Source organism: Notothenia rossii (assembly GCF_949606895.1).
Source record: "Notothenia rossii genome assembly, chromosome: 10".
In the NCBI taxonomy this organism is placed as follows: Eukaryota; Metazoa; Chordata; class Actinopteri; order Perciformes; family Nototheniidae; genus Notothenia; species Notothenia rossii.
This window is the reverse complement of record NC_136908.1, coordinates 45,063,350-45,089,483: the sequence shown is the minus strand read 5'-3', so window position 1 is coordinate 45,089,483 and position 26,134 is coordinate 45,063,350. Positions and strand designations below refer to the sequence as shown.

Genomic DNA, 26,134 nt, shown 5'->3' with positions numbered 1-26,134 from the left:
AGAAACACAGAAACACAAAAACACAAAAACACAAAAACACTGAAACACCGACACAAAAACACTGAAACACCGACACACCGAAACACAGAACCACAGAACCACAGAAACACAGAAACACAGAAACACAGAAACACAGAAACACAAAAACACACAAAAACACTGAAACACTGAAACAACACAGAAACACTGAAAAACACAGAAACACTGAAACACTGACATACAGAAACACCGAAACACCGAGACACAGAACCGCAGAAACACAGAAACACAGAAACACAGAAACACAGAAACACAGAAAACACAGAAACACAAAAACACTGAAACACCGACACACAGAAACCCAGAAAACCCAGAAACCCAGAACCACAGAAACACAGAAACACAGAAACACAGAAAACACAGAAACGCAAAAACACAAAAACACAGAAAACACAGAAACACAGAAACACAAAAACACAGAAACACAAAAACACAAAAACACTGAAACACCGACACACAAACACCGAAAACACTGAAAACACTGAAAACACAAAAAACAGGCTTGTGTGCTAGTATGGTTTTTGAATAAACACATCAGTATTTTAAAAAGTCAAATAGTATCAGCCTCCCATCGACTTTTTAAAATGTTGGTGTTTGTTTCATTTCTTCGGTAATGTTACAGAATGTTTCGGAAAATGAAGATTCCAGGACCACTTTAAATGTTTTCTTTACAATACTATTACTATACATGAAAGAAAAAATAAAACACATTTTCATTTGTTTTGGTTGTTATCCTTTCACCCGCAACGATTATAATCTGCTTTGCTTGTTCTTCGGTTTCACCATTATTAGCTCTGAATGTAATCCTTTCTGGGGCTTCTTGTGCTTCTTGTGGTCTGTTGAATACCTGGCATAGGATTTGTTTAGCTGTAAGGACAGGTACCATATAATTGTTTTCAAAAGCTTTGTCTATGTCGTCACACGTTTTGGCATATCCTTCGATGTAATGGCAACCGACACTAGAATAGAGATCCTCCAACAGTCTTTTAATACATGCTCTGGCACTGTCGCCAATTTGGGCAATTGCATAGTATCGTGCTTTTTCTCTCATTATATTGAAGCAAAGCTCTGCCATTGCTTTTGGTATTTGTTCAACACATTCGCAACAGTCGGTTAGCAGTAGCTGATCTATAAGATTATTATGATTCGGTAATGGGTCTACAACACCATCCTCTATAGTTAGTTGACATTTCTTCTCTTTGTTCCTTTTTCTTTTCACCTTCCTTCTTTTTGTCTTTTTCGTTTTCCGTCCTATATGGTCCCTTTTCTTTTCATTCGCATTCTGCGTTTGCTTTTCATTTTTCTTCTCCTTTTCATTTTGCTTTTCCTTTTTCTTCGGTTTTCTTTACTTTTGCTTTTCTTATCTGCTAAATGTCGTTTGCGATCTTGGCGAGTGGTATGAGATATATTGTTTCTCTAGAGGTTATCTATAATACCATCTTTTAAAGAAAGATATTCTTCATATGTCATGTTATCATAGTCCTCTTTTGTCCTAAAGACCTTACATGGATATGATATAGAGGAGAGCTCTTCTTCGGGAACATCTCTCCCCTACTTTGTAACATCCATTCATTAAGCCCATATCCGTTATCCTGGTGGTAATAAGGGTAGGCTACATCAGACTTGGTTTTTCTCAGATCCATGGCTAGTTTTCAAACTGTCGTCTTAGTGGGGTCCTTAGTTTTATATGCTTTGCTGAGTGGAGGCAGGGACTTATTGCGTTGAGTGGGGGGAGTCATCTGTAGAATTGAGAGTTTTTTCACCAGTATAATGTCCCTCACTGCTTGACTCTTTTTTTTTTTAAAGTTATTTTTCATCTATCATTTTCAACCAAGCAGCAAGAGGTCAAATTTAAGAATAAGTAATAGTTTGTCACCATTTAACGGGAAATAGTCAGAGCGCAATGTCACATCTTAAAGACAGCTTGAACTGGATAAATGGTTAGTCTTCAAACATACCGTACGTTCTCCATGTTAGTATATCTGGCCAATTGGTTTAGACCCTACTGCCCTAGATGCATGCTCTCAATAGGGAAGTCACGCTTTGGGAAGAGGTGTTTCATTTCACAGATCCACCTTGATTCTTGTTGTGCTGGCTGAAGGAAGAGGGACGGGGGAGGAAAATTCAGAGGATGAAGAAGCAGAAAAATAACTTGTTTTGTAAAGCACGTCAGTTTCAAGGAAGAGATGACACCGTGTTTATGCATGACATGCTAAATATCTTGAAGCTCTACAACCACAAAAAAAAAAGGTACAAGTATATTGTGTTAAAAATATTGCAAAAAGTCGTAATATTGTATAATGTATTGTTTCATCGAAACAGTGTTAAAATCACAAACTTGCCTTTTAGAGTCGCAGTCTTTTACAAAAATTCTGTTTTGTTAAGAGCTACCAAAAACATAGTAAACATCGCAATTATTCCCAAAACAAACTGGGAATGGGGACATCGATAACATATTTTAATGTTTAATTTTCTTCAGGGCTACCGTATGCACATTGATGAACACTTTAAAACAAATATAATCCTTACAAGTGTAAATGAGCCGGATTTTAGCTCTGAGCTAATTTCCATCTGTAGTCCCGTCACATACAGCATATAAGAACATGACAGTTATATATACAGCAAAAATAAATACATGATATGCGGAAAGAGCATGAGCAGCATACAAGCATTTACCACATGGCAGTACAATGTAGCAGCTATGATATATAAAGTGCAAGATAAGATAAAAAGCGCTACATAAAAGTGCAAGAGGAGATACCCCTGTGTTAAAGTGCATTTATTTAGCGGTGATTACACGTCTGTTTGTTGCTCAACCATTCTTTAAGATGACCTTTAAAACTATTGAGAGTGGGACAATCCCGTATCTCAGCTGGGGGGCTATTCCACAATGAGCTGCCTTTAATGGAGAGGACATTTTGTCCAAAGGTGGTCCGTCTGTGGTGGACTTCACAGTCTCCTCTGGTTTCTGACCTAGTGCTGCGTCCAGTGTGTTTCCTGTGGATGCATTCCCCCAAGGGGAGGGGGGCCAGCCCATGTAAATATTTTTTTTTTAAAAACACATACTTTTAACAGACATAGAATTGTCAAAAACTCAAGAAATTGTGATTTTCAAAGATGGTACAGTGGTGGTATGACTGTGGCTTTCTGTCAAACACCTGGATAGCTCTCTTGAACAGCTGTTCTATGGGTTTCAGGTTTGTGGCACAAGCAAACGACCAGTTTGTAAAACAGTATTCAATGTGGGATAGAATCATACAGTGGAGGTATGACTTTGCAGAATTGACAGTTAAGAAAAAGGTCTAATTTGTATAAAATGTTGCAAGTTGAATTTAATGGTATTGGATACTTTCTGGATATGTTTCTTAAAAAGTCAAGTGCGAGTCCAATATGACACTCCCTGTTCAAGATACTTCAACTGGCAGACTAGTTCTATTTCTGCTCCATTTAAAAATACATTGGATCCTTCGATTTTGATTGATCGTTTACTGAACATCGTCGTTTGCATCAACATGCATACTGTTTTTGTTGTACTCATACTGTCAATATGCAGATTGTGTTATATAGCTTTAGATAGAATGTTTTTTCTTCTTCTTTGCATAATTTGCATCCACAATCCTTTGCCAGTAGGTGTTTCCACAATCCTTGCGGTTTTCCAATTGTTAAACTAATTGGGAGCTACTGTAAGCTATTTGTATTTGCATTTTAGCACATTACTTCCTGCAGTGATTCAGAAAATATTGTGTTTGGGCTTTTTATTGTGAAAGGGAGAACACTACTCAGACCCAGACATAATTTCATAGAGAAAGCAAGTCTTATAGGGAGCCAATTAAAATGCTAATGTCGTCTTTATTCTACATCCATTACAAATTTGTGCTATCAACTACTTCATTATGATAAGTTGTCTACAGCCACTTTAAATGCAATCAAATGTATATTTCTAAGTGCTTACAACTTAAAAAATATTTACGTACAAATGACTGTATATTGAATATATTTCTGTACCCAGTGTTGAACAGGACCCAAACCTTTGAGAGATGAAAAAGGACACATCTGCTTTAATCAACTGCCAAGTAGTCAAGTCTGCATTTGTGTCTGTTCATTTGTAAAACGTGGAATTCGGTTTCTTTTTAGTGGCCTAGGCGGATTTTGGCTTTTTTTTTCTCTTGCCAAGATACTTTTAGACACACTTTGAGGTATGCAAAACCTTAAAACTAGAACACTGATGGCTGGCTTACGCTGCAAACTTCATCACCTTTTAACAAGAGAGTAAGTATATAAAACGTTATTTTGTATATTTTACACATCAGCAGAAACAGAGAGAGAGATGGCAGGAAGGGGGGAGACAGTCTCCCCCCCACCTTTACAGACACTGTGTTTTAGAGAGAACTCCTCCCCCCTCTGTCTAGTGATAAGATGGCAGGAAGGGGGGGGGAAGGAGGGGGCAGGGCCAGGCTCACACACACACACACACACACACACACACACACACACACACACACACACACACACACAGACACACACACACACACACACACACACACACACACACACACACACACACACACACACACACACACACACACACACACACACACACACACACACACACACACACACACACACACACACACACACACACACACACACACATACTCTGTCTGAATACATTGAGAGTTACTTTTGACTCTAACAGTGTTCCACTGGAGTCATAGCTTTCTGAACTTATTTCTTAGCAGCAATTCGGTCTCTTTTTAATGGCCTAGGCGAATTTTGGCTTTTTTTTTTCTCTTGCCAAGAGACTTTTGGACACACTTTGAGGTATGCAAAGCCTTAAAACTAGAACACTGATGGCTGGCTTACGCTGCAAACTTCATTGCCTTTTAACAAGAGAGTAAGTATATAAAACGTTATTTTGTATATTTTACACATCAGCAGAAAACAGAGAGAGATGGTATTTCCAGGTATTTCTCTGTCTGAAATACCTGGAGAGTTACTTTTGTTAGAGCTTTCAGAGCTTTCTGAACTTATTTCTTAGCAGCACTGGGCATTTTTGTGTTGTATTGTATACAGTTGAAAGTGCACAGATAAACAGTCAAGCATGGGCGGTAAAAATGTGTCTCCTCAGGCTCTCTAATACACACACAGTCATCTCTCAAACGAGGTGCCTGCCTGCTTTCCAGGACTTTTACAGCCTCTGGCCGACTGCAGGGCCATGGGGTGTTAAGACAGGCACCTATAGCTCAGGAGTGAAGGTCCCCACACCCACACACCCACACACACACACACACACACACACACACACACACACACACACACACACACACACACACACTTGGGGGCGGGCCCACCTGTCACTTTTTATGCATGCTAATGTGATGGAAACATTTTTTATTATACACCATAAGGCGCAACAGTGGGGGCTTTTCACACCTCTGAATACACATCACACCCCCCTCCTATCGACGGATCTCACACCTACTTGGGATATCACACCTACTTGAGATCTCACACCTTGAACAAAGGGGAGGCGGGACTTAGCTCATTAGCATGGTAGGGAGAGGTGTGACCTGTCACAGAACCTGTCACTTTCTATGCATACTAATGTGATGGAAGCGGGATGAATAATACTACTGTCATTGAAGATGATAAAAGTACAATATACACTTCTCGCTAGAAATCTAATCAAAATCATTTTAAAGGCCAAACTATTGCACAATTTGGGATTTTCCAGAGAGGTTTATTTGTGAATTAACGAATCTCCGTAGCTTTTGCGATCTACGGGAGCATGTTGTTTCTTACATGACCACTAGAAGTGCTACACTTTAAAACGTGACTCTGGGTCATAATAAGCTGCTGAACAATCTACCTATATGGCTGGTTACAATTGAGGAGTGAGAGTGATGCGCACGCAGCTTGCCCAAACCGAAAGCTATGTTACGCTCTGAAAACTGAAAACTAGGCTTATTGCCATAAATATGATGATGGATTATCAGTAATCATTTCAAAGTGACACAGAGACATTGGATTAACCTTCAGCAGCGTTTTATGCGTTTCAATGCCATTGAACACAAGTTTTGATTAGAAAACCGCAAAGGTAAGACGTATTTTCTGTTTTGGCCCCGTAAAGCTAAGTTGTGTGTTGTCTGGTTTCTCCTTCGCTGCCGCGAGTTTTGGCCGCTCAGTGATGATACTTATATCATTGGAATCTGTGGAATCTCAGTTTTCATATGATATTTTGTTTGTGCAGATCCGATTAAGTATAACATATTTCTACCGTGAGTTATTTGCTAAGGGCGTTAATTCTAATTAAGAGGCTCGGCATTAGACTTGTGTTTTGTTTCTGTAAAAATGGTTCATGTTCAGTTTGCTGAGTTTCTTCCCATTAAGTGTGTATGACTTAATAGGTTGTTAAATGTTAAGAAGCCCTGAGACCCAAGCCCTGAGACTTAACAGGTTAACCTGTTGTCCTGAGGAAATTATTGCTGTCAAAAATAGGTTTTTAATTCATCAAATGGTCTGAAAATTATAGGGGCTGTTCAATATGCTCTTAATGATTAAAATACATTTAAATAATTTCATTGAATTATGGGTGTTTTATTGCATTTTATAACACCTTAAGTCCTCTGTGGTCAAAAATGACCCCGCAGCACAAAGTGGTGCAATGGGGCAAATTGTTTCAGCATAATGCTGTCCAACAAATGAACAACCACCCCCTGCCTGCTCCTCGCGACACACACACACACACACACACACACACACACACACACACACACACACACACACACACACACACACACACACACACACACACACACACACACACACACACACACACACACACACACACACACACACACACACACACACACCTTTGATGTATCGGATCAATCAATTGTCAAGTCAAAAACAAACAGGCCTTTTCTCACAAATGTTGGGGCATTTCATATTTTATTCTTAAAGAGAAAGGCAGCAAAATGAGGAGGCAGAAATGCTTTATTGTAGAGGAGGTTCATGAGCTAATCTTTAACCGTGTTAACCGTGTTAGCGCACAAGGTGTGATTATGTGTTGCCATTTAAAAAATATAAATTATTCAAAAAGGGCATTCTTACTAAACTTTGACATTTACCAGTCTGTGATAAGAGAAATAGTCAAAATACGATATGCTCAAATGATTAAATACAGTGATGCAAACAGAGGTATGGTAAAAAAAAAAGAGAGAACTATTCGAAGCAGAAAAAAAACAGCGTAAGTCTATGGTAATATACCATCTGACAAAGGCCTGTGCTATAATCCTTCAATTAACTGGCTGTTCTTTATAATTTACTCAGATCAATAGGAGACAGAGATGTTAAATCAAGGGTTTTTATTATTATTTACAGCAGGGGTGGGGAACCTTTTTCCTTTCAATTTGTACAACATTCTCCGAGGGCCGTACAAATTATTGAACTCAACCTCTGCTTAAAAAAACTAAAATCACAGCCCATTCATTTGGGCTTTCTTTCATGCTGTGCAAAGAAAAAGCAACCTCTTAATCCAGATATCTCACCATGACTCATGTTTGACGCATGCATGCATGCATTCACGTGCACGGTTGTGGCATGACCACCAAAACTCTTTTGTTACTGTCATAGGCTATAGTATTGTATACCTGTTAATAATTTAGTCTCTAATGTCTCATTAATAACTATAATGATCATATCAAGGTGTGCCTTAACCTCACTGAGCTGAGGTTATTTGAGCCTCTGAGGAGAGAGCTCTCTTCCACCTGGTTGTAGAAAAGCTCTTTAAATTCGTTAGCATAGCTAGCTAACCAGATGCTAATAACAACAGATCGCCACTGCTTACAACTAAAGACACAGCCTCGCAAACACTGCGGTGTGTACGGCTCCTTATGGGTACTGCAATATTTGAAGAGCTGGAGCGGCGTTCCGATGCTCTCCACTCCGTTACTCTTTTCAGACGAGACATAACCACGTGAAGACACGTTACGCTCGTGTTGTGTTCAATAAACCTGTCCTTGGCCAGGAAAAACAGGCACTCGCTTGTTTAATTATTTTGCGATCTAGATTTCTTCTTCTTTTTTTAAGTGGGAAGTTGTCGGACGGACGGACTGACGGACCCCCCCCCCCAAAAACGAAAACTCTTCGGTTCTCCACGAATTACACAAGTCACCCAAATCAGCGTTAAAAGAGTGGGAGGCGACGAAAAGCGGCTAATTTGCATCACTGTAAATAGTTTCATTTATGTTTTAACTCTAAAAATTGTCAAATGTCATATAAATAAGGTCTTATGGCCCTAAATTCCAAAACAAAGGGAACAATGGGTTGGACTGAAGCAAAACTAAAGGTTTAACGCAAAATTGATTGACATGTTATACTTTATGCTTTAAATAACAGTCAAGCTAGACAGGGTCAACAATGACCCCAGAGGGCACAAGGTGTGATTATGTGTTGCCACTAATCCTAGATCATTCAAACTGTTAAATGTCTATTTTTGATAACAAAAGATTTTTTTTTTAAAAAGGCACCAGACTCAAGGACTGGCTACCTACTGAGCAAAGGTACTTCTGGGTTCAAATCCCAGTCCTGACAGAGTCTTTTACCTGGGTTTTAGCCCCACGTTGGGCTGTAGTGTTTTAGGGTGTCTTAATCCTAGACCATTCAGACCAGTTGTTTCGAAACCTTGAACCTTTCACCTCCAGGTTTGGTTAATCGAGTAAATGTGAAACTGGCAGAACCAGGGCAAAACGAGAAAGCCAGAAGGGTGTTTTGGATTGCCCTTCAATCAAACTCTGTAGCCCTTGTTTTGCAATCGGAATGCAATCCGCCCTTCCATGTAAAATTCTAAACTTTGATAAATAGCTCAGTGGGTGTTGTATTTCAAAAGTTCCCATAGGTCAACCAGTAAACATTTTATTTCTATACAGCAATAACTGTAGAAAACCCTTATAATGAAAACAATACAATGAAAATCTATGACGACTAGCTCAATGGGTGTTGAATATCTAAGTCACCAATGAGTCTGTACACTTTTAGTTTAGTTTTTTAAAAAGACATTCTAAACTTTAGGCAGGGATATTGGTTTTATGTCAGGATGGCCGAGTGGTCTAAGGCGCCAGACTCAAGGACTGGCTCCTTCCTGAGCAAAGGGACTTCTGGTCTCCACATGGAGGCGTGGGTTCAAATCCTACTCCTGACAGAGTGTTTTACCTGGGCTTTAGCCCCCCGTTGGGCGGTCGCATTTTAGGGTGTATTAATCCTAGATCATTCAGACCAGTTGTTCCTTTTTTTGCAATCGGAATGCAATCGGCCCTTCCATCTGAAATTCAAAACTTTGGCCTATTTTAGCATTGTTGCTAGTCCGGCTAGCTCAGTCGGTATTTGGACCAATTAGTGCATTCGGACTTCGTTACGTCAGTATGCCCCGGAAGGAAAAAATGGAAAAAGAGAAATCTCCAACGAGGCGTTCTGGGGCAGCATAGACAGGTCTTTTCTGTGTTAGAGTTGTACTCGCTACAGGGTGTACTTTGAGGCTTTGTAACTCTGCAGACCGTTTACATGCAGAAAAACCTTCATAACACACAAGGGGACGGGTAATAACCAGAAAAGCATGACATGGGACCTTTAAATAGTTAAGTATGTAAATGAAATGTGCAAAAACAAAATACTCACCGAATCAACATCCATTTATTTAAATTTTTATTAAAAAAAGACCTTGTGGACAGACCAGATCACAAAAAATATTCAGACTCTTTAAAAACAAAATGAAAAACAGAGTCCTTTACCTAGATTCATTTTCATACGTACATTTCAAACGTATTTGTTCCTTAAAAACAGTAAAACGCGCTCTAACAAATGTGAGAAACAACCTTTACAAATGAACGAACAAAAAGCACACAATAATACATTTAAAGTATTTCCAAAGGGAAACAAATATATTTTAAAGCATAATGCTACAAATACATTCTTTTTTTCCAGCAGACAAAAACAAACATTAAAGTAAGCACTTTGGTCGCCCCCCTCACACACACACACACACTGAAGACCATTACTTTATTTTATGAATAAAGTTAGTTTCAGTCTGAGAGCTAACACGACGCAAACGGAGTCACAGTCCAGATGTTTCTGTGGTTTCATCTCTTCATGTACCTTGTGGAGTTTATTCCAGAGTTTTCTGAGCAGGTACTCTGTCAGCAGGTGAGGTACAAATAGAAATCTCCTGACATTGAAACAAGATGTAACTTCTATTCTTCCATTTTAAATCTGTTATTAAAGTGCATATCTTGATCACATCCTGACTGCAGTGTTTATAAACATGTGACAGACAGAGGCTTCACTAAAGATCAGACATGCAAATTCATCTACCATCTATCAGCGATATCATTTCTGAAACGGGTCACCTGATGGGAGTCTGATGTCATCAAAGAGTGACACTGAGACAACGGATGTTCAGGAGCTCAACTCTTAATGCTGTTCGGAATATACATATATTTTTCGCACATATAAACCTCTTTTAATTTGCGTCAACTGTTAAAAAAAAAATGAACTTACATTCCCTCGTTGGTACTATGTAGAAAATAATTTGTACTTAAAGAAAAGAGAAAGAGTGGACGATAAATAAGGATTGATATGAGATATACTGCATTCAAATAGTACAATCTTTTATAACTTTTTCACTTCTCTGGATCTTGATGGGAAATATAATGAGGGTCAAAGAAAGATGTAAAGGAGAATGTATAAGGACTAAGAAAAATAAAACAGATTTACTCTAGGATGTATGATTACTCAGAGGAAGTTATAGACATATGACTCATGTTCAATGTGCTGCAAGGAATTGTGGGACAGCAATATCTCCTTTGTATCCGTAAAGAGCATTTAGAGACTTACAGTAGCTCTTAAACGCTGCGCTCACTGAGGGACCAGTGAAACCACAGAGAGAGTCTGTGTGCAGCTCCCCAGAAACAGAAGGGAGTCATCTTACTGTACGTTTACTACACCAGGAAGCAGTTTGCTGAGCAGAGTCTGACGTCTGCACAACACAATGTCATCACACGCTCCTAAAAGAGGTCATTTATACCCGATAATGACATGTGACCACCTACAAAGCACCTGTATGTGTAGAAATGCTGTCAAACCCACCCATATGGGTCGGGAAGTGAAACGTTTTATTTTGGATTGTTTCTCTGCTGTGCTGAGGAATGCCAAACAAAAGCATCTCTGGTAAGTCAGCAAACAAATAACTGTACCTGTATAACATATGTCAAATGTAACTTTTCTTTCATTTGGGAGTGGTATGAACAGAGGTTCATTTCTCAAATGGCAGGAACAGAACCAAAGCAGTCACAGTTCAGATAATAACTGTAACTGTACTTTTATGAGGATATACTTAAATAAATGTTTTAAAATATAACCATTAGGTTGCATTTAACCAGAGGGTCATTCTGATTCAATGTCTTTCTTTTATAAAGAAACCACTGGACAAAGATGTTTAACAGACTGTAGGGTCGCAACGGTTTGAATTGAGTTTTGAAGTATTTACTTAGCATATAAATAATAACTCTCAGTTAAAGCAAATAAAACACAAACATAATAATAACATCACATTCCATCCACAGCTCTCCGCCTTCACATCTGAGACGGAGCTGAAATGAAACGGTTTCAAATGAGAACTAACCCGTCACGTTAGAAACATGACTCATGCTGAATAATACTAACACTTGTTGTAGACAGGTCAAATATAGCATCAGAAACAAACTACAGTTCAAATAAAAGTCAAAACACTGAGTGGGTAAATAAATAGCTTTTCCAATTGCACAAAGTGGGATCGTTGGAGGTGAGAGGATTGGTCTGTGGAGACCACGGTCTTTCAGTCAGTCGACGAATCAGAGAGTCAGTCAGCGAGCCAAGCCCCGCCCCTTCTGCTCACTGTCACGATTTAATCTTCCACAGCTGGAACAAGAAGCAGAGGTTAGGAGAGCTGCAGGGTAAGAGGGGCCAACATGTCATACAAGACTTAGTGTGAAATTGTGCTAAATAGCAAAAATGATCTTGAGCTTTGACCACCTAAACTTGAGTCCCAGTGGTCTTCAGTCAGTCAGAGGCAGAGGTGGATGGAGCAGAGCTCTTCTTTACTAATGTGCTTTTTGAGGCGATCCCGAGCAGGAGTGGTTACATCTCAAAGCTTCCAGTTCCACTGTCTGACTGAGACTGAGGTTGACCTTTGACCTCTCAAACAGCTGCTCACCTTCAGGTTGAACCCCAGCAGGTCGGAGATGACCCCTGACACGGCGGACAGGATGACCACCTGGGTGATGTTGTAGAGCAGAGGGTTCATGGTCAGACCGTACAGCCTGAAGGGAGCATCCAGCTCCTGGGGGGAGAGAGAGAGAGAGAGAGAGAGAGGGAGAGGGAGAGAGGGAGAGACAGTTAGGATGAGACATATTCAACACTTCATTCAGAGTGAGTTATAAAGGAGTTGTGGAGGCACCTTGAGCAGTTTGGTGGCCAGTTTCAACACGTTGTTCACCAGGGTCAGCTCCTCCTTCTTGTTTGGCTTCTTCTCCATTTTCAGATACAGGTTGATCTGTAGAAACACAGAGTGGGTGTCAGTGTGTGGAGAGGAGTCTGCTTGGGGGGGGGGGGGGGGGTGCATGTATCTCTGGGTACCTGTTCAGTGAGCAGGATGGAGGTGTTGCTGTACTTCTTGCTGGTCTCAGAGCCCAGCGTGACGAACCTGAGCAGGAACAGAGACAGACTGGAGCACCAGATCACCAGCTCCCAGTTATAGTGACACTCCAGGAAGGTCTCGTGGACGTGCAGCAGCTGAGGGGGGGAGGGGGAGAGGAAGTACTGTTCAGTCTGAGGAGAGGTGGGCTTCACTCCAGACCTCAGAGTCAATGCTTTCGGATTGATCCAAAGCCACTATGTGTACATTCCGGAAGACCGCAATGCACTCGTGAACCACCCAGTCCCACGTGCTGCCCTCTGGAGGAGTTACCTGTGCGCAGCAGATGAAGACGACAGACAGAGTGAGCAGGAAGGCCGACGACACGATCACATCCACCGAGCGCTGAGGACCCCGCCTCTGCAACACATCCAACAGTTATTGGGAATACAGCTTCCAAACAGCTGTGAATGTACCCAACTTCAAAATGTGAACAGAAATGAAAAACCATGGATGCAATTTGTATCCAGGAAAACAAAGCCCATTGTGATTGTCACTCTCAGGAATACCAGCACAGTGCATTTGAAAAGGATGTGAGCATCATGAGAGACGTACCTTGAGGTAGGAGCGTAGCGACAGCCACATCTTGATGTTCTGGACTTTCTTCAGCCTAAAGTGAGGGACTTCAGACTTCCTGGCTCTGCGGGCTGAAGTCAGGTGACCAAACAGCTTGGCAAACAGTAGCCTCTGAACCGAGCATAACACAATTCATAACAATATCAGACCTGCTAGGAGAGTTCAGACTGTTAAGTACATTCAAATCCATTTCTCTCTCACCTGTTTGTAAGTCCTCTCTGCCACGCTGAGCAGGAAGAAGAAGAGCCATATAAGGCAGACGCGCACCAGGAAGCTGAGTGTTACCATGGTGATCACCAAGGCATCTGATCCAGTTCCGCCCCCCAGAGCCACAGACAGCAGCTCATTGGCTGAGAGAGACGTCAGCTGATCCAGGTCCCGGTACTGAGCCAGCCTGCAGAGCCACAGAGATTGACGTGAGTTAAGATGCATGTGTATCGACACTTCCTGTTAATAAAGTGGAAATGGCAAACTACAGTTATTGAGAGGGTTTATGATATGATACCTGTATGCAAAAGGTGTGAGGCCAAGCGTCACTGACACCAGGTTCCCAAAGACCTGGTAACCAATACCAGGAGTGAAGAGATTCACCTGTGAAGGAGAACAACAGAAGTGAGTACCTCCTATAACCGCTCTGTATTTATTTATTAATATTATTAAGGAAGAACAACTCACTTTGTTCATGATCATGCCGCTGATCTCCAGGACAGACATGTCAGCCTTCTTACAGTCGTTCCCCTCCCACACTATGGCGCTCACTCTCTCCAGACCGGGGTGAGAGCTGTGCAGCCAGGGGGAGTGACCCTGAGGGGAAGAATACACAAAAGGAAACATCAACGATATGTTCTTTTTAATGCCGTCAAAATTATCGCGTTAACGGCGGTAATACATTTTTTGAATGAATTGCGTTAAAATATTTAACGCATGTGCAGAATGGCCCGCCCCATACATCCCACCAGTGGCAGCGCCAGGGTATGGCTGGGGTAGGCTACACCCATACCAAGAAATGGCTTAGCCCCACCATGAAAATTGATGTTAAAGTAAGGAAAATAAAGTCTGCCAACTCGCGCCGAGAATTGAAGAGACAGCAGTTAGTAAGATTGATTTCAGTAGCCACTTGTCTGGAAATACCGAAGACCAGAAACGGGTTTGAAAACTTTTGTCACGTAGTGATCGTCTTCTCAATAGAACATCTTTGATAATGTCTTCTGGCCAATCAGAATCAAGAGAACGGCGTGGTGTTGTTGCAGGAAGTCCCGACGGAGAATACTTTAGCTGTAGTACATGGGTGCACATACAGGACTGTCTTAGAAAATTAGAATATTGTGATAAAGTTCTTTATTTTCTGTAATGCAATTAAAAAAACAAAAATGTCATACATTCTGGATTCATTACAAATCAACTGAAATATTGCAAGCCTTTTATTATTTTAATATTGCTGATTATGGCATACAGCTTAAGAAAACTCAAATATCCTATCTCTAAATATTAGAATATCATGAAAAAGTATACTAGTAGGGTGTTCAACGAATCACTTGAATCGTCTAATTAACTCGAAACACCTGCAAGGGTTTCCTGAGCCTTGAAAAACACTCAGCTTGGTTCAGTAAACTAAATCACAAGTATGGGGAAGACTGCTGATCTGACTGCTGTCCAGAGGACCGTCATTGACACCCTCCATCAGGAGGGTAAGACACAAAAAGAAATTTCTCAAAGAGCAAGCTGTTCACAGAGTGCAGTTTCAAAGCACATCCACAAAAAGTCTGTTGGAAGGGGGAAATGTGGCAGGAAACGCTGCACAACCAAGAGAGATGACCGCAGCCTTAACAGCATTGTGAAGAAGAGTCGCTTCCAGAATTTGGGGGAGCTTCAAAGACAGTGGACTGAAGCTGGAGTCCAGGTATCAAAAGTCACTGTTCACAGACGTGTCCGGGAAATGGGCTACAATAGCCGTATTCCCATGGTCAAGCCACTTCTGAACTCAAGACAACGGAAGAGGCGTCTGACTTGGGCTAAGGAAAAGAAGCACTGGACAGTTGCACAGTGGTCCAAAGTCCTCTTTTCAGACGAAAGCAAGTTTTGTATTTCATTTGGAAGTCAAGGCGCCAGAGTCTGGAGAAAGGCTGGAGAGGAGCAAAATCCAAGTTGCTTGAAATCCAGTGTGAAGTTCCCACAGTCAGCGATGGTTTGGGGAGCCATGTCAGCTGCTGGTGTTGGTCCACTGTGTTTCATCAAGCCCAGAGTAAATGCAGCTGTGTACCAAGAGATTTTAGAGCACTACATGCTTCCGTCTGCTGAAAAGCTCTATGGAGATGAGGAATTCATTTTCCAGCATGATCTGGCACCTGCCCACAGTGCCAAAACCACCAGTAACTGGTGTACTGACCATGGCATTACTGTCCTCGATTGGCCTGCAAATTCCCCTGACCTGAACCCCATAGAGAATATGTGGGGTATTGTGAAGAAGAAGCTGAAAGACACCAGACCCAACAATGCTAATGAGCTAAAGGCCGCTATTGAAGCATCCTGGGCATCCATAACACCTCAGCAATGCCACAGGCTGATTGCCTCCATGCCACGCCGCATTGATGCAGTAATCCGTGCAAAAGGATTCCCAACCAAGTACTGAGTGCATTAATGGACATTTTCAAATGTTTGATTGTGTTTTGCTGTTATCAATCTTTTTTTTTTACTTGGTCTGAGGAACTATTCTAATTTTTTGAGATAGGATTTTTGAGTTTTCTTAAGCTGTATGCCATAATCAGCAATATTAAAATAATAAAAGGCTTGCAATATTTCAGTTGATTTGTAATGAATCCAGAATGTATGACATTTTTGTTTTTTTAATTGCATTACAGAAAATAAAGAACTTTATCACAATATTCTAATTTTCTGAGACAGTCCTGTAGCTGGTACGCAGGTTATGTGCGTAATCTAAAATGCGTACCGTCACTTGTGTCACAAAGCGCATTTGCGTACCGACGTACTTGTGAAGCTTTTCCAGAAGGCGGTTAGATCACCGGACAACAGAGTCGGTCTCCGTGTGCACAGACAGGGCTGCTGTTAACGTCCGTCTGTACAACGGAATTGTGCCAAAACTACGCCAACCGGCTGCGGAGGGAGACTCCCCCCCCCTTCACTGGAGAACTGCGCTAAAACAGCTGATCACAACGTTCACGCTCTGTGGTCACGAAGTACTCCACTAGCCCCCCCCCCCGTCGACTTTCCTGAAGTACTCCTCCGTTAATAGAAATCAACACGTAATGAATTAAGACCCCACGGTTTGATGATTGATAGGTGTGTGAGCTGTCTTTCATTTTGACACACAGAAAAATGTTATAATGAACATACATACTGTATGTGAAATGGATATATCTGCCTTCTTTCATTTATCTTTCCATTCCCACAACAATATACATAAAGAAATGGCATATTTTGGAAATAGTTCGAATGGTGATTAATCATGATTAATTAATTTTTAAGCTGTGATTAATCTGATTAAAAAAGTTAATTGTTGACAGCCCTAGTTCTTTTATAAGATAAGATAGTCCCTTTTTTAAGACAACAAGATGTCTCAGTTATTTGAAGATCAGAAGATGTCTGGGTTGAAACAGGCCTACATTTGGTTGAAAATCTCATTTAAATATATGTTCCAACAGCTTAAATGACTAATTTAGTGTCAATAAGGTCAGATCTAACTAATTAATAAAGTAATGTGGATACCTATTCATATTTGCTAATCCTCAAAACGTTTATAAACATTCAATGTTGACAATCCATGCTACATGTAGGAGGGTTTACAGACCTGATGGAAAGGGTCGTCTCTGTATTCCTTTTTAGCCGGGGGGCAGACGGGAGTCCCTCCCCCTTCTCCCTCTGTGAAGTCACAGAGTGACAGCATGAGTTCCAGGAACAACAAACATATTGAAATGATTTTTAGCAGGTATCAAACTACGAGCTGTGTGTATGTGGTCCAGCTCCCCTGACCTGTCTCTGAGGTGCAGGAGGACCTGCACTCGGCACAGTGCAGGAAGTCCTCCCACATCAGGTCCTCTGTCTCTGACTCGTGTCGAGTGCTCTCCGAGTCCTGAGTCCTCAGACTGGAACATCTGGAACTGCAGCTGGTGCCAGACTTGGGGACGTCCTGTCAAACAGAAGAGAGGATTGTTGTTTCATTACATTACATGTCACTTGTCAGACGCTTTTATCCAAAGCGACTTACATACATTCAGTGCTGTGGGCGATCCCCACAGGAGCAATTTGGGGTGAAGTGTCTCAGGGACACAACGACATGCTGACTGCAGTGGGACTCAAAGTTGCTATCCCCTGATTCAAAGTTCAGCGCACATCTCACTGAGCCACAGCCTCCCGTTTTGTGAAAAGTTTAAAACAACATCTACTGTTTGTTGTAGCTGATTTACTGCTTTACCTCCACAGCGTAGTGTTTTTTGTAGTGGTGTGTATTCTTGCGGTTTCTGAGCGTACAGTCGCTGTTCATTCTTTCCACCCCCCTGCGGAGAGCTCTGTAGGACGCCTCAGGGTCCTCCTCACTGGACGCCTCGTCTGAAGCTGGCTCCTAAATACAGAACACACATTAGACAAAAAAAGGTCTGGAGTGCACGGAAGTTCAAACAAGTGTCATAAAGATGCTCTTTGGTAAGGTCAGAAAAAGAAAAAAGGCCAAAGGCACGATGAAGAGTGCCTTGGACCTTTTTTTCTTTTTGGAAAATGTCAGCAAATCCTGAGAGAGTTGTGGCAGTGCTTATGTCTCTGGGTCACCTTGCTGCTGCTGGCCAGTATCAGCCCCGTGCTAAGGGGGGGCTGAGTGTGCACAGGCGGGACCACAGAGGTCCAGCAGGCCTCGTCAGTCCTGTTCAGCGAATCGCATCGCTGCTCGTGGAGCTGAAGCCCCTCCTCGCTGCTGCGATTGGTCACCCGGCCGTCCAGCGACACGTAGCCGTTGTCCGTCTCTGTGGACTTGTCGATGGACAGCTTGGACTTTTTAGATCTGAAGGAGTAAGTGAAAGGGGAAGGGTGGAAGAATAGCGGGAAAGAAAAGATTGATAGAAAAGAGACATGTAGATGGACAGGTGGATACAGACAGAGGTTTAGATAAACCCAGCTGAGAGACTAACCGGTTCAGACATGAATCACTGACAGCATGCATCAAACACAACACTGTGGAACATTCACACAATACACATCCTGTAGAACCATTCAGTCAAATAATACATTAATAAAGGAATGGGTTAAGTGTCTTAAGCGTGAACACTTTTACAAATATGTTTTACTGAATGTAGATGTTTTATTTTTCTGCCGTTTAAAAAAATATTGATATACTCTGTGCCCTTCAGTTTATTGAATTTATGAATGAGTCTTATGCAATATGAAGTATGATACATGTGAAAAATAACCTCAATAAATAAGATGGTTGAGATTCTAAATTAGAGTTAAAAAGGATAACCAGTGGAGCGTAATGAACTGAGGGAGAGGAAGAGGCAGAGGAGGAAGGGCACAGAGTGTGCCAGATGTAGTGCTCTGGAACGTTCCACAGTGTTGCAGTCTGCTGAAAGCCTGTGGAGGAGAAGCATGGGGAGGAAGCTGCTGTCGGAGAAAGTTAAGATACATTTCCAATGGTAGACAATCTATTGTTATGGTTTTAGATAATGTATCCTAGATCTTTGTCAAGGGAAACAACAGGGGCCATGCTTCTCCTGAACACAGCTTGCTCATCAGTCATGCACGTCAAAATCAGCTGCAAAGTCCCTCCGTCCCTCACTAAAAACAGCAGTACTAGATTCTTTCTGTGGATACGTATTTCAGGAAGCTAAAGTTGAACAGCCGATGGTCCAATGCTGCTTATCAACATCAGATCAGTTCGGTCAACCTTTGAGAGAGAGCTACAGATTTGAGAAGAGAGGAGGAGATGTTGCAGCTGAAGACTCCCAGGTTAGATCTGAGTCCAGGCCGGGGTTCAGTTCTTAGTAAGATGATTTGAACAAAATGTCATTATTTGATGAAAGTCTAGATTTGGACTTAACACATATTACATCTTAAATTGGTTAATGCTAGAAAAGGTTAGCGAACTGAACCCCGGTCCTGTCTTTGCACATCATCTCATTTTAGGAAGTTGTGAAACGAAATACACACCCAGCTTTACAGATATCATGCCAGAAATCTTGGAAGAGAGTGCCCAGGCTGTATGTGCTGCTGGCTGAGTGGGAGTGTGGCGCCCCCTCCTGTGTGTTATCGGTAGTGCTAGACCCGTCGCCTTCCCTATGCACCTCCATCTGAGAGGCCTTCCTCAACTTCCTTCAGTTTGGAAAGAATAGAAGGTGGAGAGACTTAGAGGGTCCTGGAGACTAAGAAGACTTTGAGCTACAGCAGGGTGTCCCGCGGGGCCAGGCTGCCCCCCCCCACTGTCCTTTAACCAGAAGTCATTAAACATCAAAGAGATGGAACTAAACCCCAGGCCCCGCTGGACACAGGCTGATACAGTTAAAGGCTGGTTCTACCAAAACCCTCTTTTAGGTTGGTTTCTGCAAAAGTGGATGTTTTTGTAAAAAAAAAAAAATTGTTAGTTAAATGTATTAGTTTTCCAAAATAAGAGGCAATTTAATATTAAGAAATGTTTTAGTCATCTCATGTTTCTCCATTTCATTGGAGACAATATTTTGGCTTAAAAAAAAATCACTAAAAAGGAAAACTATTCCAGCTTCAAAAAGGTTTGATGTGGGAACATCACATTTAAAACTAATTCTGTGAAGGACTTTTTGTTCAATGTCGAACTTTTGCAAGATTTGGACATAAAAGTTAGATTTCTGCAGAATTGCCCCCTGAAGATTTCATTAAAGGACAAAGAGTGGGGAAGAACTGAGTCGTTGTCTTTTGATTTTCAAATCAGAAAGCAATATCAACAGGATGCTAAAAAAAGCCTTCATCTGTCACTGCTAATAAATAAAGTACAATAATTGCTGGGTATGAATCATTAGATTGCACCGTGGTCTGCCTTCTGCTTCTTTATGAGATGAAATATCCATAAGACTAAAAGGAGGAAAAGTGAAATGTAAGAGAACTAGAATCAGCTCTGTGTAAATATCTTTGTACCCTTTCATGATTCTCCTCTCATAAAGACCAGAGGCTGATTCAGTGAAGGAGCAAACACCGTTTCCTCGCTCCCTCTCAAAACCCTTTCCAAAACTGTGGCATGTTCCAATTTTCTTCCCAAAGAGTCTGAAAATTGTCTTCAATCATTGTGAACCAGAAACAGCAGCCGCACACTGACAAGCTTCAAACCACAAACTTTGCTTCTAAAAACTAAAAAACACTCACATCAAGGGGAGCAAACTACTTTCTACTTTCACACACATGAATCCCATTTGTCTAACAACGACATTCGATTTATCATGGAGAGATTCTTAGACAATCATGCCTTACTCTATGCCTAATTCTTTATCAAAGATCCTTTAAAAAGAATATAATTGTTAGAATTACACACAGAATTCAAATAATGAATTGAGTCATGAATCTGAAAACAGTCTGTTGACAGAATGTCTCTCCATGATAAAGACACTTGTATTCAGTGAGAGAGGAATCAGGACAGACAGACCTATTCATGCTTCTGTTTCCACAGCTTTCCTCCTCTTTCTCTAGCTCACACTTTTCTCGCCATGTTCCCAGTTCGCTTCTAGTGCCATGTTCTGGGTGTTGTGTCCTCTAATACTTTTTCCATTTCTGTATAACTAATCTATGTCTAGCATCAACAGCTTCTCCCACTCTCTCTGCTGGATCTATCCTTCCTCCTTCCCCTCTCTCTGTCACTTGTCACGTTCTGCACTGTTTTCCATGGACAGGTCTCCCTGTTTCTTTTCTTTCCTCCGCCTACCTGCGTCTCTTCCCCCCGCTGCTGGAGGCAGGTTTGGGCGTCCTGGTGGAGACGATCTGACAGTGGACGGTGCCGAGCAGCAACATGAGCCAGATGGCTCCAAACACTTCGGTGGTTGGTATCCCATGAGGCTGAGGGATGATCACATACAGGACTGCTGCTGCCGCTGCAGAGGAGAGGAGGACAAATGGCCTCCATTACAACATTACACACAGATTATTTAAAAAGGACACCAACACTCTGAAGCTCTTCATAGCTTTGGTTTTCCTGTTTGCACATTTACTGCATGGTTCAGTCACACCGCTTCAATCATATGGACTTCCATTAGTCTCACACAGGCATGCAATGTGCATTTTACTACAATCCTGCAGGAAAGGAGGTCAAGATGCTAGGGATCCACGTATTATTCTGGGAGTTTGTGGAAAAGGGTCGAAAGTTTGAGTGACTGTGGGACTCACATTCATCATGTGTTGCTTTGTGTCTGCTCCGTGTGGTATTAAGCAACTGTTTGCTAACATGTAAGCCACAACAGGTGACCAATTAACAGAATTCTTTGTTTGCGATTTTGTGTGTTTGATATTTCTGCTCCTTCGCAGCCATGAACGCTTGCTGAATCTGGTAGTAAATCAAAGAGAAGTTGTGTGTGTTTTTATGCTGCATGTGTGGGAAGTGAGCAGGAAGTGAGGAGGATTAAAAAGAGACATTTTAAGAAAAACTGCAGATTAGACGCAGAGTATCAGCTGCTGAACGTCCTGTGAAATACCTCCTTGGTTAAAGACTTCATCTCAGGACTGATTCCTGCATGGATACTAAATTCATCAGTAATATTGTTAAAAGGCGATGCAGCAGCTGGCCTCTTAAGCCTTGAACATCATAGTCCCTTTAAAAAAAACAAATGATATGCAATTTTGCAAAAGTCTGACACACACACACACACACACACACACACACACACACACACACACACACACACACACACACACACACACACACACACACACACACACACACACACACACACACACACACACACACACACACACACACACACACACACACACACACACACACACACACACACACACACACACACACACACACACACACACACACACACACACACACACACACACACACACACACACACACACACACACACACACACACACACACACACACACACACACACACACACACCTTGCAGCAGGTAGAGAGCCAGCAGTAAGAGGAAAATGGTTCTGGAGGTGACCTGGATCCACCATCGATAAAAGAAGGGGAAGCAGACCACTCGGACCAGGCCCTTCCGTGTCAGGGACGTCCACGGACTTTCTGGCTTGGCCTTTGCAAAGGCCGAACCTACAGAGGACGAGAACAATGACATTAGGTCAACGAGAACAACAACTTTATTTTAACATTCAGCATTATCTTTCTAAGCCTCCTTCTCCTTCACTATGTTTTTTCTGCAGATCTCCCTTCTTTTAACCTTCTTCTATTAATCTACTCTCATTCTTCATTTCTTTCTTGAGTATCTATTCAGTCTAACCGTGAAACAATTTAACAACAAAGGATACATTTGATTGAAAACAGACACAATTGTATGGGCTCAGATCAGTCTCATAATACACACATGCACACAGAAGGATCCACACTGGTGTTTTTCAATGCACACAAATGTGTTCCGTTTCATATACATGTAAATCAAATCCAAATATAGAAAAAAGTTTTACATATGTATTTTTGATCCTCACATTTGTTTTCCGTTTAAATCCCCTGAACCTGCAAACACAAACCGCTTTCTGTGCATGGATCGCTGTGCATTCATGTGTGAGACTCCCCTGACGGTCAGCCGATTCGTACTTGTATTTTTTTCTATCTATAGCCAATCAGATGTCTCCTTCATTTTAAGCCAATCACATGAGCCACGAGGGTAGATTTCTTGCGTTCATGACACTTCATATACGCATTTTGCGCAGTCCGGAGCTGGGTTTCTGCTAGGATTTTTTCTTGCCGGTCAAATGTCCGGACAGAATTTATTTTGCCGGAAATAATTTGAAACTTACCGGTCATGTTTCAATAATAATAATAATAATAATAATAATAATTGTGTAGCAGAGTTTCCGTTAGCAGGTAATTACCGGACTATGACCGGATATGGATAATAACACGGAAGAAACGGATCCTCTCTTTTCCTGTCTCCCTCCCTCTCTCCTGACAGCCCGTCTCTCATGCAGCTCGCTAAACAGAGGGCGGAGCTTCAGGTGATCATGCAGAGCTGCGTGTGTCCGTCAGACTCAGCAGCTGGTCTGATCTCTCTCTCGCGTCCGGTTATACTTCACTCGCGTTTATGTCCATATCGATCAGATCCAGCTCTCCTGATCGGCCTTTATAGAGAGCACCGGTCAAACTATTTAGAGTGAATATCGGCCGATAATGACCGTCGGGGGTGGGCTCCCCCCCGTTGACAGTTCACTGTTTAGCACTGGCTTTGTAATGCACTGATCGATTAGGCTAAGCTAACATGTAGCTGCTCCCTCCACACTCACAACAACTTCATGCAGACATAAATAAAGCAGCTGCATTCGCCATACAGGAAACAAACATTTAAAACCGTTTTGCCTGCTGTTTTTGTGTACACACAAGCATTCATTAACGGTTCGGAAAGTGGCGCTGTACCTTAATAATATAAAGGCTTGTATTTGCGTGCATTTCCTGTTCTGAAAGTGGCAATGTACTGAGAGTGGAGGTGTCCTGACATTAGCGCCTGCAGGCAGGCTCCATGGACCTGTCAGCTCCGGACAGCGCAAAATGCGTAGGCCTACATGAAGCGCTACGTCATGAACGCAAGAAATCTACCCTCGTGGGGGCGCACTCATGTGATTGGCTTAGAATTGAGGAGACATCTGATTGGCTACAGATAGAAAAAATTACAAGTACGAATCGGCTGACCGTCAGGGGAGTCTCAAAAAACCCACACACGAAAAAACTTTTTTCTGAATTTGGATTTTATTTACATGTATATGAAACGGAACACGTTTGTGTGTGCATTGAAAAACAAGTGTGGATCCGGAAATACAAGTGTGGATCCTTCTGTGTGCATGTGTGTATTATGAGACTGTTCTGAGCCCATACAATTTATTCTCACCTCTAACCAAGTCCACGTCTATAAGGTCAGGTTTGACATGTCCCGTCTTCTTTGGTTTGTTCCTCAAGCCCTGCAGGGGGACAGAGAGACACAGTCAATAATACACAGATTATTAATAAACATATTGACACACACAGGATCTACAGGAGGCTTCTCATGCACTTTATGCCTTCATGAACACACACACAGTCAGTGTTTGAGGAGGCACGCCGTGCATTCAGGCTCACACAGCTACTGGCTCTATTCTCCATTTCCCGGCATCTACTCACAAACACTAGACTTTACTGATCTGGAATGCTTGTTCTGAACTTTATTGCATTAAGCGGGTCTGAATGTAAACATCTCTTTTGCTGCTTTGCATTTATTGAAGAATTCACCAGGATAAAGGGAAAACATGCATCATTTCTCAGAGGTCTGCAGCAGCCTCCTCCAGCCAGGGTCTCTCCATCAGCTTCAACATGGCGCTGTGTGCGTTGTATGAGCCAGGTTCTAACAGCCCTGTGGCACGCTGACTTCCTGTGCCAACTAGTCATTTCCTTCTTATGCTGCACACACACGCATCATCTGTGTGTGTGAGACTGCTCTCTCAGCCATGTTGACAAACTTTCCTGAAACTTTTATTGTTAGCTCTAAATGATTAATTTACATCAAATGTGGTGCAGGACAGCCTTCCTCTGTGAGTGACAGCGGGAAAGCACTCGTGAAATTGAAGGTGTGCGTTTGCTTTTGTGTGAGTACGACAATGACTTGGTTTCTATGGTGAGCAGCCTGACAATAGTTTAGTTTTGATGATGTTTTCTTATGAACATGTGAAGACAAACACACTCTGCCAGCCCCATCCAAACTAATCGTAAATTCATTTTGAGACTACATTACTCTGTCAAATGTTTTAGCCTGATCTTATGAAGAGTTTGAACATTAACAACCATTCACAAGTGTTGGCTTCTTTAGTTTCATGTGAAAGGGGACATTTTTTGACTCAAGTGCAGTATTGACGGTGTGGTGGTGTCTATGAGGAAGCAGCAATATCTGAGGTCAGGTAACTGGTACTGCTCTAGTATGGAAGACAGTGTAGTATCGAAAGTATTTCTATTTTTTGTATCAGCACAACAAAATCAGGAATCATATCTGCACCGGTATTGAAAACGTTCAAACTATTCCCAGCGCTACTGGAGGGTTTCATTATCAGTGTACAGAGAAACTACCTGTGTATACTGTACATTATAAATGAGTGATTCACATTCATTCAAATAACAGTGCTGTCCAGTTATATCTGATCGGACAATATTTACATAGAGGTCAATCAGGTTCTGTGTTATCAGTAAATGGTCTGATACAGAGGCATGATGTGGGCCCTTATCTACAGATAGCAACACCAATGAGCTAATACGGAATGCAAGTATGTGTGTTTGAGACAGACAGGGAAAACGTGAGAAAGGAGGTGTGTGTGTGTGTGTGTGTGTGTGTGTGTGTGTGTGTGTGTGTGTGTGTGTGTGTGTGTGTGTGTGTGTGTGTGTGTGTGTGTGTGTGTGCAGGGCTGAAGAAGCCGATCAATAAGTTCCTGTTGGCGGTGGAGTTCCCGCAGCAGGAGTCCTGCACACACATCTCTGCTGCCACAGCACTTATCTCTGTGCTATTCACAGTCTCTCTGTAACTCCTCCTCAAGTTACAAGATGTCGCTTCAGTGGTTGATCCAACATGAATGTTTTGTACAATGTGCAAGATTGTGTTTATTTATTCATTCAGCGTTATGTTTAACTCCTGA

At 41.9% G+C, this 26,134-nt stretch overlaps 1 protein-coding gene across 2 annotated transcripts; it reads right to left on the bottom strand.

The window, feature by feature from the left end:
- Positions 1-9,724: 9,724 nt before the first annotated feature.
- Positions 9,725-25,114, bottom strand: LOC307021483 (protein PHTF2). Of its 2 annotated transcripts, XM_079653639.1 has the most exons (17): positions 24,370-25,114; positions 22,425-22,583; positions 21,228-21,393; positions 19,493-19,654; positions 18,122-18,350; positions 17,772-17,918; positions 17,330-17,486; positions 17,148-17,218; positions 14,018-14,146; positions 13,848-13,933; positions 13,544-13,736; positions 13,322-13,453; positions 13,040-13,126; positions 12,709-12,864; positions 12,530-12,625; positions 12,287-12,412; positions 9,725-11,991 (listed from the first exon to the last, which is right to left on the bottom strand). In XM_079653639.1, the coding sequence occupies exons 3-17, from the start codon at positions 21,311-21,313 to the stop codon at positions 11,971-11,973; spliced, it is 1,878 nt and encodes a 625-aa protein (XP_079509765.1). In that variant the 5' UTR covers positions 21,314-21,393; positions 22,425-22,583; positions 24,370-25,114; the 3' UTR covers positions 9,725-11,970. The 2 variants fall into 2 exon arrangements, with proteins under 2 accessions (XP_079509765.1, XP_079509766.1); XM_079653640.1 differs by lacking the exon at positions 19,493-19,654 and having other exon boundaries at positions 24,370-24,493.
- Between the last annotated feature and the right edge of the window lie 1,020 nt (positions 25,115-26,134).